At 39.8% G+C, this 16,716-nt stretch overlaps 1 protein-coding gene across 4 annotated transcripts in view; it reads right to left on the reverse strand.

Annotated features, from left to right (window-relative positions):
* ptprub (protein tyrosine phosphatase receptor type Ub) overlaps positions 1-16,716 on the reverse strand; it is a 118,942-nt gene that overhangs the window by 44,097 nt on the left and 58,129 nt on the right. For all 4 annotated transcript variants that reach the window (XM_049731172.2, XM_049731171.2, XM_049731170.2 and 1 more), the window contains exons 3-7: positions 16,021-16,292; positions 8,808-8,889; positions 6,414-6,529; positions 5,052-5,226; positions 3,005-3,298 (exon numbers count right to left, since the gene is read on the reverse strand). In XM_049731172.2, coding sequence (XP_049587129.1) covers positions 3,005-3,298; positions 5,052-5,226; positions 6,414-6,529; positions 8,808-8,889; positions 16,021-16,292 — 939 coding nt within the window. The remainder of the gene's footprint in view (positions 1-3,004; positions 3,299-5,051; positions 5,227-6,413; positions 6,530-8,807; positions 8,890-16,020; positions 16,293-16,716) is intronic.

A 16,716-nucleotide genomic window follows, 5' to 3' on the forward strand; every position in this document is an offset into this window, starting at 1 on the left:
TATCCTCCGTGATTTACTTGAGGCGTTCCGGGCTGTGCTCATACACTATGCTGATAATTAAAGAAATGGCTCATCAAGCACACCTGGGTAGCAGGTAGAGACCCATGTTCACATTCACGGAGATTAGTTTTACAGTACCCGCCCGAGGAACTGTATTGGTATAACGGAGCCAGCTACCCAAAATGATTGGAAGGGAGAAGACTCGGCATGGCGGCAGATTAGTCACGAGTGCTGGAGCTGCAAAACGTGCTTTCCAAAAAAAAAAAAAATCCCTTATGCTCACTAGATAATTACCAGCTCACCACAACAGCCCCACCGTCAATTTTCTCGTGCTCAAACTTAATCAGGCCAACGGCAAGGGGGCGATGAGGATTGGGAGATCGTATGTGGGGTCAGCAAGGGGTAGTGTCGACCAGATGGTTGAGACGGTGGAGCTCTGAGGAGTTGGTGATTGCAGTCTGCGGGAAGGTCAAGAAGGTGACTCTCACCAGGTGGAGAACTTTTACATTGTTATATCTCGCTGTACCGACAATGAGTGGATCACAGAGGACGTTCCACTATAAATACACAAACAAGGTTCATAGCAGGAAAAAAATGTGTTTGATTTCACCTATCCTAGTCTGCTGTGCATCCGAGTTCCCTTTTTATCAGTGTGCAGCAAAGCGCATAACATTACTCATCCCACATGGTTGAACAAACCAATGGCGGCCATTGAAATGTAAATGCTCATTAAAGGAGTTTAATGACTTTCACAAACACTGACACCAGCAACTATGAAGCCCTTTATTGCTTCACCTTCCTCCCCATTCACTGTGCACATTAAATGTCACAAAGAGAAAATAACCTCACCCACACATCAGCCTCCTCTCCTCCTCTTTTGTCCACTATCCAGTTTTTGGGCTGCTATTAACTATTGTTATTAACTCTGTTTCATGTTGTTGGAGATGTGCATGCGAGTTCAATCATGGTTACTGATGAATGAGGTTGTTTTTGGCTGTGGGGACACAAGGGCGGTTTTAATATGTCATTGGGGAAGGTGGTGGAAGGGGGTTCGGTGTAGTCCGCTGGAGCGCAGAAGAGAGATTTGTGAGGGATGTTGTGTGGCAGCATGAGACTGCTAGGCACAAAAAGAGTGATGACCATGAATGACATGACGACTGCCTTTGGGCTACACAAAGATCTCCGTTTAATGCGTGTCTGCGACGTACAGATATAGGCAGTCTTCATCCGTGTGTGTGTGTGTGTGGTGACATTACGATGGCACACTATGCTAGCTTGAAGCATGGCGGTGGACTGCTGCTCATCTCCCCAGGTGTTTTGTGTCTACATTGACAGATGAGTCGGGAAGAGAGATGTTGGCAGGCATTGCAAAATGTTCATTTTGAAGGAAGCCCAACTGGGGGCAACCCGATTTATTTTGCAATATAATCGACAATTTTTCAGAATATGCGCAACACGGTTTCTTAGAGGTTAATCGTTCTGCCTCGCAGTCAAGAGGTTCAGGTTTGAATCTCCGGAATATATTGTGCAAACAAGATAAAAAATTTGCTCAACTGGGGGCAACCTGATTCCTTTTGCAATATAATCTACAATTATTCAGAATATGCACAACATGGTTTCTTAGAGGTTAATCTTTCTGCCTCGCAGTCAAGAGGTCCAGGTTTGAATCTCGATCCAGAATATATTGAGCAAACGAGATTAAAAATTTGGTCCATATCCAAAAGAACAGCTGCTCAAATAAATATGTTCAGCCAAAGACACTGGTCTTAATGTATTTTAATTCCTCATTCCCCAAACCATCAAACCTGGAAATTCTCCAAATATTGCTAGTGTGTCATTTATTTGACTAAAAAAATGTCCTTCAGTGGATAGCCAAGGTGACCCCTTTGGGTCGACTAATATAGTCAGCCGGCTCTTATCTTTCAAATAAGCGTCAAATCGATATGCCAGTGCTGCCAAGAGGAAGTCTCCTATTCTGCGCTTTCAGCTCCAGAGTTAGGAGAACGTTAGCGATAGCAAATGAAGCCTTTTCTAAGGAGATAAGTGTGTCACAGTGAACGAGTCCAAACTTGTCAATCACTTCCCCTGATTGAATTTTACTCGATGGTCACAATACAGCACTTTAATTTTAGATATCGGTGGGGAGCTGGTATTGAGCTGATGATCTTGGCTTTGATCCTTAAAATCAATCATGTTTCAGAAAAATCACGCAGATACTGGAGCAAAGTTTAGTCGAGGCATATTTCGTGCAAATATAGCTTTTTTTTTTTATAATCTTGACTCAATTTTTGAGTTGGCAAGTTCCATTTGAGTCACTGTATGATATCAAGAACTCAGCGTGGTGTCTTTTATACACAATTGAAGCCTGGCAAATGAAAAAAATCACTCTCAGAATCACTACCAGAAAATCTACAACCAACAATTATGTCAATAAATCATGGCACAGAATATTTATCATTATCTAGATAATATGCATGATGACATACCGTATTTTCCGCACTATAAGGCACACCTAAAAACCTCCAATTTTCTCAAAAGCCGACAGTGCGCCTTATAATCAGGTGCGCCTTATACATGGACCAATATCGAGCCACTACAGCAGGCGTGTCCAAAGTCCGGCCCGCGGTCCAAATTGTATATATCTTATACATGGACAAAGTTTTAAAATGGGCCATTCATTGAAGGTGCGCCTTATAGTCCGGTGCGCCTTATAGTGCGGAAAATACGGTACAAATTAAATTGAACTTTTGTTTCGATATTCCTGCCATATTAAAAAGTGGGCTTGAAATCCAATAACACATGCAAAAAAAGTCTACGTTGGATTTTGTGTTTCCAACGCACGCTCATATCAGCTGTCAAGAACAACGGCGATCCCGTATTTGTATTCAGACGTAAAAGTCAACTGATTTGCAGTAGAAATGCCTGCGCGTGTCATTTCAACACACTCCTGAACTTTCTTTCAGAGATCACAGAGGCATGACTTCAAATTATAAGATGAACTCACCAGCACACTTGGTCCTGCTGACTAGCGGAGGTCCGGGTGGGCCTGTACCTCCTTCTCCCGGCCGAGTCAACAGCACACTGATGTGGTATTCGGTGTCGGGATCCAGGTGCCACAGCTTGTAGGTCACCATGTTCACTCCGTGCACCTCGGACCATGGAGACTGGCTGGCGCGATACTCAATCTCTTTCCGAATAATGGGCCCATCTCCAAGGATGGAATTGGTGTTGAGCTGGACGATTAGGTAAGTGGAGCCAGCACGCAGCAGCTGAGGTGGCGCGATAGGGGAAGGTGGTACTGTTTAGACACAGAAGAAAAAGATCAATGCAACCGGTGAAAGAATTTTGACGCCGTTTGGCTAATTGAACTTCTCATCAACGCCGCTGAGAATTACTAAATGGGCCCTAAGGGACTGAAGGATGCGAGTAGGTCATGCTACGTTCAAATAGCAGATTAGTCACAGCGATTAACAAGGCCTTCACAAACCCGCATACATTAAGCAGAGTGGGAAAAAAAAAACAGGTGTGAAAACAATCAAACAACCTTTGCCACAGAAAAATTAGGCGCCCTTCATCCGTTTCACCATAAAAGACGAGTGTCTCCTTACTGTCAGTTGAGATTGCCAACTGGGGATTAATTTCAAGCCCAACGGTCAGTTACTCGCACATCTAAGCTGCTGAACAATTACACGGGCGATGGTGTAAGGAAAGGAAGGCAGCGCAAAAGGGAATGAGGACAAAGCACAAGAAAAGATCACAGTGAGATGTGTGGCTGTGACTAATCTGTCATTCCAGCCGCGGCGCCCCTGTCTTTTGAGGGCCCTTTCTTAACAGGATTTATACGTCGCTAGAGAACCCCATTTTTACTCCTACAGCTTCTCATCTTTGAGGCGTCAATATCTGAACCTAAATGCAAAACCAAATTTCATCCGCAGTATGAATAATGGGAGAATGGCGTGGGCACAAAATCACTTTGATGGCTGCAGACCAGATGAATAAATCCACATTCTATTATATTATTATAATATAATATAATATAATATAATATAATATAATATAATATAATATTATATTATATTATAATATATTATAATATATTATATTCTATTATAATATATTATAATATATTATATTATGTTATATTATATTATACTACATTACATTACATATTATATTATATATTGTATTATATTGTATTGTATTGTATTGTATGAATTGTATGAATTGTATGAATTGTATGAATTATATGATGTTATATTATATTATATTATATTATATTATATTATATTATATTATATTATATTATATCTATACCAGCAGCACTGTTAAAAATAACAGAGCAATACTAAAATTCATAACAGGTTTTAATCTTTGTTGGGATTTTCAGTCTGGAGTTTTCCGTTTTTTCCCAAATTGTCTACATCAGGAGTGCCCAAACTTTCAGAAACTGAGATCTACTTATTGGTTACCGCTACATGTGAAGTCTGACCACTTTGACACACACTTCTGAAATTTGAGCTTGGTATGAAAAAATGTAGTGCTAAAGGTCAGCAAAGGGGAAGAAGAGTGAGAGTGTGACATTCTTATTTCCAAGTTCTCATTGTTGCTGAGGCTTGATATGTTTTGCCAGCAAACCACCTCACAGTCATGTCATTACTATGCTGTCAAAGTGGTGTCAGGCTGTGGGGTTGGAGTGACTAATGGGACTGAGGTCACCATCTGTGGTACATGATATGACAGGACTGCAGGAGACCAAGTCAAGTGAGCAGCTTTATGACAGGAGATGACGACGGGCAGCCACTTTGATACCAACTCGGACGTATATGTCCGGGAGACTGAATTTTCCAACCAAAGGCTTTCCACGTGAAGTCGCCAATCAAATCTTTGAACATGTGTTGAACATTTCCAGACTGAAACTTCAATGAAATCATGTCCAACATCTTTTAATTCTCTATATTTTATATATCAACCATCATTTCTTTCTCTCAAACATGAGAAACGAAGAAAAAAATAATATTTGTGACCCCAGGACAAAGGAGATAAAGCTTTACCTTTTACGATGAGTTCTGCAAAGTTCGAGACCCCCGATCCCTTGGGGGATTGCGTGATGCAGCGGTAAAGGTCTTGATCTGACCTCTGGACGCTGTCTAGCTGGAACGATACCACAAAACGCCGGTGACTTAGGTGCTTGACCGTCGCACTGGTTATAATCTCCCCGTTGTGTCTCTGGAAAACATAAACGGACAAGGTCAGAGAGTGTTCAACTACTAAATGGCATAACGTGCCTATTAGAAATAGGAAAGGATTTTAAAACCATAAAATAGAATAAAGATCAGATAATTAATTGTGACCATTGCATTTGCTGCAAAGAATAAATTCCTGATGACTAAGAAAAAACAATGTTAAAAAATAGACGGCTATCAATCAGTTATTGCATCAGTAATAAAAAAAATTAGAATGGCATTTGTCTATTTTAATCCTGACAAAATATCATGCATTCTAATGGTGGGAATTCACTCATTAAACAATTTGGCATGCTTTATTAACCGCAAACATAATCCTATTGAGATCTTAGTAATTAGTGATGCATCAAAAGCACCACACTTTTGGAAAATTTATCATGATTAGATGATTAAAAATTATAAGAAAATTCATTAACATGCTCTCTAAGAGAGAAAAGGTCAACTGAATGCTTTGTACTGACGCTTATCTTATGCTAGCATTAGCATGCGAGCATGTGGTGAACAACACAAACATTCTGGTTTTGCTTTTGCTGCTCTTACACTTAAGTCACAGACCACACAAACCACAAGACAACAAACACAGTCACTGAGGTTCTATGAAGAAAAATATTGAGACCACGAGAAAAAAAAAAAAAAAAATGGCTGCCTTTGTAGGCCCGCTGAGACCGTCGCACTATACATCAATAAATACAACGCAACCCCCAAACAAAAAGGGAATTTGTTGGAAAAAATAAAAAAAGAAAGTAAGACTCAAAGAAAGTTAAGATTAAAGTACAATTTGTCGTACTGCTGGCGAGCTATTATGTACTCAAATTAAAAACTCTCCTTTAATTGTAACATGACTGATTGTTCTGTAATGTCACTTAAGTGACATGAATTATAAGCCTTCTTTATATTGCAGTCAGGTTAAGTACTAGAAGTTCAAGCACATAAAACTGGTGCATAATAGCACTCAGCGAGCAATGTGAGGGAAAGAATAGGACTATTTTTGACGTCGAGACGGAATGACGCAAAGAGTATTATTGTGGTATCAATTATGTTGTATAAAAATCTGCTTTTATAGTTTTACAAGACCAACCCTTTGTGTCTACGAACAATAGAAAGAATTTCATTTCGAGTCCAAGTCCAACAGGTTGCATAAACTCATCGGTGGATAAATGAACCACTCACCTCCAGAAGAAATTTGTCAGCCTCGGAAGCCTTTCCAGCAGCCACACACTGGAAAGTTGCATTTTGTGCAGCGTTCACCTCCTCGTCCCCAAGCCTGGAGAAATGCGGTGCCTTATCTAAAAAGGCGTATGGAGGAGAGAAGGGAAAGAATTACCTTTCGGCCACTCGCAACGCCAGCCCGCCACCGAGGACACGTTCTTATCAGGGCTCAAACACAGTCATTTTCAGTTAGCGAGAACAAATCATTCTGTTTTGTGATGTTGACACTTTTTCTATGTACAGCAAACGTTTTTTGGGTTGGAAAAAGTCCTTATCCTTTGGTATGGAGACATTTCTGGTAGTCCATTAAGAGAATAGAATAGAAAACACACCTGACTTCTCACTATGGTGTTACGATGAATACGCTTTGGATCAAGTGTAATTTGTTCAGAGCAGAGTGTGGGAGGGAAATGTGTGAAGGGGAACCCACAGCATGAGCATCAATCCTCCACATTTTGACTAATAATGTCCTGAGCTGCGCTGCCAATGTGTAGGAGTACCCAATCTCACCCAATTTGGTGATTAACAATAGAGCAGTGAGGAGGAGAGAAGCCACGGCGAAACAAATGGCCGTGTAAATGCCGGTCGCGTAGCCTGCCATGTCTGAGAAATCGGGGAGGACGTGTCGACTTGTCACTCCCGATGACTGACGGGAAAAGATGGCAGAGTTACAGCCAAGCCGAAGCAGAAGGAAGGGAGGTTAATGTTTGTTTCTCAATCACCACTGTGCGCTCTCTGAAGTACATCAAGAATATGGTGATGGGTTTTGATCTTGTTTATTTACAATATATAATGAAAGAAAACACATAAGTAATACTACTGGGAAAAGGAGACCTTGAGAATCTGGCGGAAACTCTGAATAAGTCTCTTTAGACCAATTATATGTAAAAAAAATATCCCCATTATACACTGATGATCGGGAAAATTAACCGTTGAAACATTATGAAACATTTTCCCGCAGTGCAATCATCATTCTAAGAATAAATAATGCTGCAACGGTTATTAACGAGAAAACAGTAGAAGCTTAACAGGAAGGCTGAATAATCGGAGTTTCTGGGAAAACACAATTTCTTATTTAAGGGTAATATTGTGTAGTAAATAAGCAAGTTTAATACACTCCAAACCAATATCAGTATTGTGTAGAGAGAGAGAGAGGGAGAGAGAGATTATGTTTCATTTATGTTTCGGTAGTTGGTATCGGCAGTCTCCACAAGTACCCGATTCCTTAAAATACGACCAAACCACTGAAATATATTTGTATTCGTACCTATTCAAAACAGTTTCACACTGGACTTAGCTCCCATCATGTCGCTGTGTTTCGATTTTTATTAGCTGCCATTTTAGAACAAATTGGTCAGATGTGATCTAATTGCGCTTTGCTCTGATTGCTACAAAGCTGATAAATACACCATTTTTTTTAAATAGGCTGATGAATCGTTACAACTCTCCACATAATGAGTCAAAATTGACCCGAAGACAGTTGAACAAAAGTATTTTTAAAAATCAGTGTTCATCATTTGTGAGAGAACAATTAATATAAAATGCGATTCACGCAGAACTTTTTCCTTCCTAAAGTGTCTTCTCCCTTGGAATTCAACTCACACTGAGTGCTGCCAAATCCTCCTTACTGGATGTCCGCCACATTGTGAAGCATGCACAGGTCTTGATGAGATTCTTAACTGTTTAATTGCCACAGTGGGAGCCTTCAAAAGACCATCTGTGGTCACTGAGAAGAAGCGAGGTGTGTAGTAGCAGCATGTAGCGAGAGTGTAACCCAAGCTGTTGTTTTTAAAAACAACCCAACGTACAATTATGACCGAATGAATCTTCCAACACGAATCGTTCACCCCGAACGAGCTGATGTGGATTTTCAGCGGTATTCGGAGCCGCAATGACCTTGAGAGACTCCGTCCAGGTGCTCAAGGGTCTGAATAAATGTTTCACCGCAAGTCCCCACGGGATGACAACACACTAAACCGGCGCCGTTGCTTCCTCACCTCGGGCACACAAAAAGCCACCAAGTATAAGGGGAAAGACATTTTTATGAATTCCTTCAAAGGCTTTGAAAAGGAGATGTATGACCCGAAGCTCTCGACTCTGACAGCCAAACAAGAGATCATGAAAGTGAACGTCTTTCACAGTAGGCCTTCAAAAACGTTTTTAATAGCAGCCGTCGTCGCGGTATCCCTCGGGATAACCACGATGATCGACCGTGACTTTTCTCCATCCTATTTACGTTCCACGCGACTTTGAAGTACATTCTCCCCCTTCCGAAACGGTTAAATTTGTATTTTTCTCCTTCAGCTTCTCCTCCCCTTTCTGTATTTGCAACTTATTGTCAGAGGTGTCACTTACAGCAAGGATAGTTGAGCACCATGATGTCATCGATAGCAATGTACCCTTGTCGCTCCGTGGAAACTGTAGCCTCAATCAGAACCTGCAAAAAAAAAAAAAAAAAAAAAAGAGCAGCTTTTAATAACACCCGAGGCATCTTTTATCATCCATTTTCAACGGACAACTGACATTGCTCCCTTTTCGGTGGCATTAATTACAAACTATTAAAACTTTGTTGGGCATCTGTTGACCTGCCCAAACAAGCCAGCAGGAACATGAGAGGCAAACAAGCCAGAAAAAAAAAAAAAAGATGGATAAGTTTTACCCGAGTCCGCAGGGCCGAGGGAAATAATGGCTTTATCAGCAAGCACACAATGTGGCGCATGAGTCATTTTACATCCTGAGCAAAGGCTGCTGTAAAGCCGTAACAGCACATTGTGCAGCTGACGCTAGGGAGGACAAACGTCTGTAGCTACTAACCTATGGAACAATAAGCTACGTGAAAGCCAATCGATATCAAATCACCGTCCTCAATAATAGTGTGAGTTATGAGACACGAGGGTGATCTTTGTTTTTTTTCAAGCAACAAGGACGGCGTTTTTTTTTTTTTTTCCATCCAAGGCGTTTGATGGAAAGGCTGGCTTGGACTTATTGTTTTTCATAATCCTCAGACCGAATGATTACGTTGTGGCTGGTATCACTAGCTTTTGACATTTACTGTGGCCTCACACACACAAGCAAATGATCCTCCATATGTGTGTGTCGCCTGCTAAAATCTGTCATAAAGTTGAAGCTCAATCTGCTCAGGGATATACAGTACGATCACAAAAACGTCAAATAAAAACAAAAGTTTATTGTCATGGGCGTATTCTGTAATAATGATACCGAATTCGTTTGATTGAGCTTTTAAATTTATCATTCACCTTGACGGGATAAGTTTTCAAAGTTCAGAATGTTTAATTGAAGCTAAAGTCAAAGCATCGGATATTAGATTGATTGTTCGGAATATTTCGCTATTAAACAGGAAACCTCCATATTGTTATTCAAAGCCACTTCACTTTTTCATTCTTGTCTAAGAGAAATTGAGAATAATCGACTGAAAAAACAAAAATACAAACGAGTGACGTGAATAACATTTTGGAAAGATTGACCCGTACAATTGGCTTTTAAAAGAACTTATGATTTGAATGCACCAAGGTTAAGGGAGTTTAAGCGAAAAAAAAAAAAAAAAAGACTGGAGACAGCCCGAGACACAAGATCTTTCACCCGACATTAGACCTGCCATAGAAATATTAAGTCAACTAAATATTATAGACGAAAGGTCAGATGCCAAAGTCAATCTGCTCAGGCAGAAAATGCCAGAGGGTAAGAAGACAGTAGCAAACAGTCTTTTGAAGAAAAAAAAAAAAAGTATTCGCTGAAGGCCCTTTTCATAGCCACAGGCTCAGCACGGAGAAGGAAATATTTTCAGACATAGCCGATGTATTTTTATTATTTTTACGCTGTCATGTAGAAACAAGAATCCAGTGATTTTCTGTTTAAAAAACATTTCATCGACTTTCCTAGACGCCTTCAAATAGCAGCTTCACTTCACAATGACGGCCCGCTATTAGTAAGTGCACGCTTTCCCGATAAGCCAAAGAACACAAATGGGTCCACTTGAACAAAATAAATCCTTTCCCCAAACAGATGGCCTTTTGCTATCAGAAAACAAAAAAAAAAAAAGTGGTTCCAGTTCGTAGCTCTAATTACCTTTCTTATCATCATACTTCCAAACAGCAGTACAATTTGCTAGGCTACAGCTCCATCAATTTAATTTATAAACAACAACTGTGGTGGTGGACATAATGTGGATAAAAATCAAACTAAAATACAAAAGGAAATGCAGCTAAGTTGAAAAATCGAAGGCAGGTTTTAAAAAAATGGACAGCGAGGATGAATCTAATAAACGCAACGTGTACCCGAGTAAACGAAAGCTTTGCTGATATATCTGGCTGGACTTTTGTGATAATGTTTTTTATACCTTTATCTGAGCAGACGTTGTTTGTGCTCGGAAATTGAAGTAGCCCACGATCAACAGGTGAAAAAAAATAAATGTGCGGGTTAAAGCATAAGGTAGGAGAAGAAACGTTTAAACATGGAAGCAGCCCGTCTCGTTGGAAGACTTGGAGGGCTGGATAACATTGTAAATATTTGATGGGATGATTCTCTTGGTAGTTGAAGGGGCCGGAAAAGAGGGGAAAGGGTGCATGCTATCCCAGATACATTTTCTGGGCAAACTTTTCAAGGTGAGCTTTATATTTCCCCCAGAATAATATACCGAAATCAATAATGCATAGAGAAAAGGGGAGAGAAGTTTATAAAGACCCAGACTATGCAAATCTACGGAGAGATGAGTTTAATAATCTTGGGTATAAAAATCAATTGTGTGGAATTGACTGTTACAATCGTGTCAATTATTTAAGTAATTACTGGCGCCCAGTAGAGGTGCTGTTGATTCCAACAATATTATAAAAATATTACACACTGCTAGCTTGATTTTTTAGCCGTGAACCCTCAGTGAAGCCTGATTTTTTTTTTATGTGCTATCATTATGAGCGCATGCTACAGTGCTAGCTAATTTAACAAATTTATTATAGAACTAAAAATAGGATTTAAATGCTCTGGATTATATCGCATGAGTTTTGTTTTGCTAACTTCACTCGCTTAACATGCTAGCATTAACACGCGCAAAGTAACGTAAGAAAGGAACAGTTTGGGTTAGGGTTAAATTTAAAGAGACCCAAAAACAAACACACGGAGCTTTTTTTTTATATATTCATCAAATCCAAGTTATAATCGTCTTAAATTTCGTGATTACAGGAAAAGTATCGTGATGGCAATTTAACCTGAATTTGCAAAGTCATTTTAAGATATAACCACTGATAAGCGTTTTTTTAACGCATCATGAAATACACAACAACAAAAAATGATATTTTTGTGCGGTGTAAATGGTTGTAAAGACAAGAAACAAGGCAGCAACTTGTTATACAACTTCAAAAATAGAAAACGTGAAAAAGGCAGCAAATGATAAGATGCGGCCATTTCCACCTTTGCTTCACAAGAGTACTTGTTTAATGAAAGGGTAGTGCTCTCGCTGTCACAAATACAAAGCGAGCGCAAGAACTTAAAACGTTATGCAAGCCGCAGTGAATACGCCATGGAGACAGTTTAGCGAAAAATCATGAAAACTGTTTTGGCTCCAAGCCCAGTGATTGGTAACATGTATCCTTTCAGGGGCCATAGAAAGTTTTAGGAAAAATATTGATGCATTCTACAGAATTGGTAGAATAATAGTGTTTGAGGCTTTTAAAAGTCACTCTGGGGTTTTATTTATTTTATTTTAGCATCGACCAGGGAATCACAGCTGTCATTTTCAGGAGGGTAGAATTGCACCAAATTACAGAAAGCTGTTTCAAATCATTTAGTTTCCTTATTTATCGGATTCTGCACGAACCGTGGTGACTCGATTTGGGATTGGGGACGGCGAGGAAAAGCGATCAGCGAATCAAAATTTTGAATCAGAGCGAATCTCAGGAAGTCATTAAGTAAAAGGATTGTTTAATTTCCAAATAATCAATATTTATCATTTCTTGTACTGTCACATTTTTTTTTTTTTTTGGAGAACTGATTTTGAATTTCATCGGCGAGAATAAGCGAGCCCCAAAAAAAACTGTGACCATGAACAGAAGAGCTCAGAGACAAAATCCCCGTTCCCCAATCGTGGGTGCATCAAGAAATACACTCGAGCATGCAGTGTCTTGATCAAAAGTACCGTTTGGTTATTCAGAGTGCCGGAGCCAAGTGCGTCAGGCAGTACAGATGGAAACGGTTCAAGCACAAGCTTCTTACTGCTTGAAACATAGGCTGCGTTGGAAAATTAATGGGAGGGAACGCTCTGTCTCTCCGAACACACACATACTCTCAGCGTGGCGTCGGTCTGACACACAAATTCGAGTATGTGAATTATGAAAGGCGATACAAGATTTCAAAAATGTGTGGGTGGCAAAGCCATTGATAGATTTGTGACAACATCTGGTCTTTTATAAAGTTTTGACTGCATTGTAATTGTAATGGAATGAATAATTTGGCTATGTATTACAAATTGTGCGAGCCTACGCAACATTTCAGAAGTGTGAGGGTGGCAAACTTTTGACTGTTGAAGAAAAGAAGAAATTCAACTTACAATCATTCGAAGACATTAGAGACAAAGGCCAGATGGAAAAAAAATGTTTTTGGCGTGCGCCTTAAAGCAAATTGCCCAGTCTTAAAAGACTTTCACTCCTCCTTATATTAATCATTCTCTTTTCGATTGGCAGCAATTCTGACTCACTCGCAGAAGAGGTAATAACGATATAAGAGGAGCAATTCATACAAAGCCAAACGTTCAGAGGAAACTCAGCACCGATACAAAAATGTTACTTCTTTTCAGTACAAATAAATGCATTTGAGTACTTGCTTTGTTGATTCTGAAAAGAGGCCAATCAGCAGTGAGTATTTGTTTTGAGGTGGTTACACAACCAATGTGTACTATAACACCTAAAAGTGCGTCATCCATGTTCTTCAAGTATTACCACAGAACGAATATGTCTGGTGGTATCGGTGCGTGTAGTATCGGATCTTTTTTTTATTTTCATTTTTTTTAAAACAAGCGCTGACCCCGGTCCATCTCTAACCAGCATATTAATAACGCATTCCGAGCACCCTTGATATGTTGAGAAAACAATAACAGTTTGCAAAACACTAATCACAACTCAGCTCTATATTCACTGAAGCGATCTTCAACGAGACACTACACGGTTCAACTCACATTTTTTACATAGAGTAGCTATTTAAATCCTTATGTAGCAAATATGGGGGCAAGTTGCACTGCTGATGCCATGAAAAGATAAATTAAGCAGTGTGTGCTTGTTTAAAATAAGAAGCAAAGCAATTTCCCTGACACTTTACTAATTGGTTACTAGTTACAAGGTTGACTGGAGCAGCCACTGAGTAGCAACACGTTTGTACACACAAACTCCTTAAAATAATTATCTGTAAATAATATTTTGTGGTAATTTTAAATAAGTGGAAAATAAAATTTGGGTGCATTCAAATATCGCAATTTTCCCAAAAATAAATAATTAAAAAATGTTTATTGTGATTTCCGCCAGTCAGTGTCATCCTGGAAATATAGTCAAAGACACATTCTTAGTCATAACCACATTGATATGCATCTCACGGTATTTGTGTTCCATTGTTTGACCTATCACAATCGTGAAAACAACAAACAAATCTGATGAAAATCATGCACGTCCATTCAAGTCAATGCGTGTTTTATCAGTCTCAAAATGTCAGCCTCCGCAAAATGCGAGCAAACCGTCCAAGGCGTACTTCCACGCCAAGCACCAGCCCCACTGAATAATGTACATTTCACAATTTATTATGGCCAATTGATAATACTTTAGAAATGAAATATTGATCTGATCTTATGACTGAATCAAGATTTGTCAATTCTCTAATGTCAGGCTGGAAAGGCTCCAGGTCCCTTGTACCTCAAAGCTGTTAAAATAATAGAAGGATGAATATTGATCTGATCCTTTTTCATACAGGCACAGCAGCTAACGTAAACACAAATATCAATAGCGTCTGATTGGCCTGATATATTGCTTCACTAATTTGCAAACAGTATCTTGTGTACTCTTGTTTATTCTTCATGAATCAGATTATGTTCAGACATGTTGGACTGAGCCTTTGTGACCACGGATGGGTAGCAACACGCTAAAGTTACTCAATATATTTTACTCAAGCAACTTTCGGGATTAATTGAATTTGCCAGAGAAAATTTGATGAAACTTAAGAGTACGTTTTACTTTTATTTGAGCTGGCACCTCAACATCATGTCCAGGGACTACAGCTGAAAACTAGCATGTGCACTATCCCTGTTTAAAATAAATAAAAATAAAAATAAAACAAATATATTCCATCTATCCATCAATACCTATGACATTGTGTGTCTTTGGCTGAGATCTGTCTTTTTTAATTTAAACATTTTTAACATAGGGACTTCAAATTTAAAAATCGTTTTGAATTTCTGTGTGGACATCACAGCCTTCTTCAGAGTGTTTGTTCCATCCCCCCCGAGACACACTTTACCTCATTGTCAGGCTAGAGAATGGGAAAGAGTCACTCTAAATCTCGCCCCTGTTTGTACAAGGAACTACTATTTACAAAGTGAAGGTCAGTTCTTGTGGGGTTGAACACAATTCAATTAAGTTACAGCCGCTGACAGTTCATGATAAAATGCACACTACTCAACTTAATTGCTTTTTGACAGTTCTACTGAGTTTGCAGAAAAATCAAATTGAATCAAAAGATAGATATACTTTAAAAGCACCTGACAAACCATCTGCAAACTAACAGGAAAATCCTTTATACAGATTTGATGCCAGTCAATAAATCAATACAGTAAATCGGCTATAAAGCAAGATGAGCATTATTGTAGCTGGCAGTAATTAGGCCTGACAGGGTAAAAATCACAGTTGCGTATATATGAGTATAAATAAAGTGTTGAAATGAATGTTGGCGGAATGCCTACATTTTTACAGGACAGTGATGAGATTTCTGTTTGATAAGTGACTTTTTTTTTATTCTTAGGAGTATAAACACATCCAGGCATACATCATATAAACCAGATGATATATTTCATCTTTGACGGTTATCTCTATTGGACCATTCAAATCCCTTGTATAATGTCTGATTAAGCGGTAGAAGAATCCAGCGAGGTTGGTCACAAGAGAATTGACAGCAAGCAAATAGGCATTTATTTTCATAACATCTCTCTCTTGCCAATTTACAGGAAATAAATTTACACCTTAGTGCAGCAGAGTTACACATCTGTTATATTACACATGCTAGCCAGCATTGGCTCAAGATTAATCCCAAATCTTGACTTGATCATCCAAAAAGGAATTGGAGTTTGTAACAAAAAACGCATAATTGGTCAAAATTGGAGTACCGTATTTTCCGCACTATAAGGCGCACCTTCAATGAATGGCCCATTTTAAAACTTTGTCCATAAATAAGGCACACCGGATTATAAAGTGCACTGTCGGCTTTTGAGAAAACTGGAGGTTTTTAGGTGTGCCTTATAGTACGGAAAATACGGTAATTGATCAACATGAATGCAAACAAGGATAATTACTGCCATCTTTACCTGATATTCATTTGGCCAGAAGGTGCTGACAGCCAGCTCCATCTGATGCCACTGTTTCCCGTGAGATCCCGACGTGTTCCACACCGGGTTGCCCAACGGACCGCCATTGACACGCACGTATGCCTTTAGGCTCCCTGGACTGTGGCCATCGCGGCTGTACAGGAAGTAGCTGAACTGGACGCAGTGCGTGTCGTTCTCACTCAGACTCTGCAGCAACAGCTGAGCGCAATGGCCCGCTACGTGCTGCGAGGAGTTGACCAACATGTAGGAACCTAAAATAAAGAATGAAAACGTTAGCCTGAAAAAATACATTTTGGACACGTTTATGCCTTTTGTGGATTTATCGGATGTATGGGATTATTGGATGGGTGGGTGGATGGAAGAATTGTTGGATGGGTGGGTGGATGGAAGAATTGTTGGATGGGTGGGTGGATGGAAGAATTATTGGAAGGAAGGAAGGAAGGAAGGAAGGAAGGAAGGAAGGAAGGAAGGAAGGAAGGAAGGAAGGAAGGAAGGAAGGAAGGAAGGAAGGAAGGGAGGGAGGGAGGGAGGGAGGGAGGGAGGGAGGGAGGGAGGGAGGGAGGAAGGGAAGGGAAGGGAAGGGAAGGGAAGGGAAGGGAAGGGAAGGGAAGGGAAGGGAAGGGAAGGGAAGGGAAGGGAAGGGAAGGGAAGGGAAGGGAAGGGAAGGGAAGGGAA

Source organism: Syngnathus scovelli, chromosome 9 (genome assembly GCF_024217435.2).
Source record: "Syngnathus scovelli strain Florida chromosome 9, RoL_Ssco_1.2, whole genome shotgun sequence".
Taxonomy (NCBI): domain Eukaryota; kingdom Metazoa; phylum Chordata; class Actinopteri; order Syngnathiformes; family Syngnathidae; genus Syngnathus; species Syngnathus scovelli.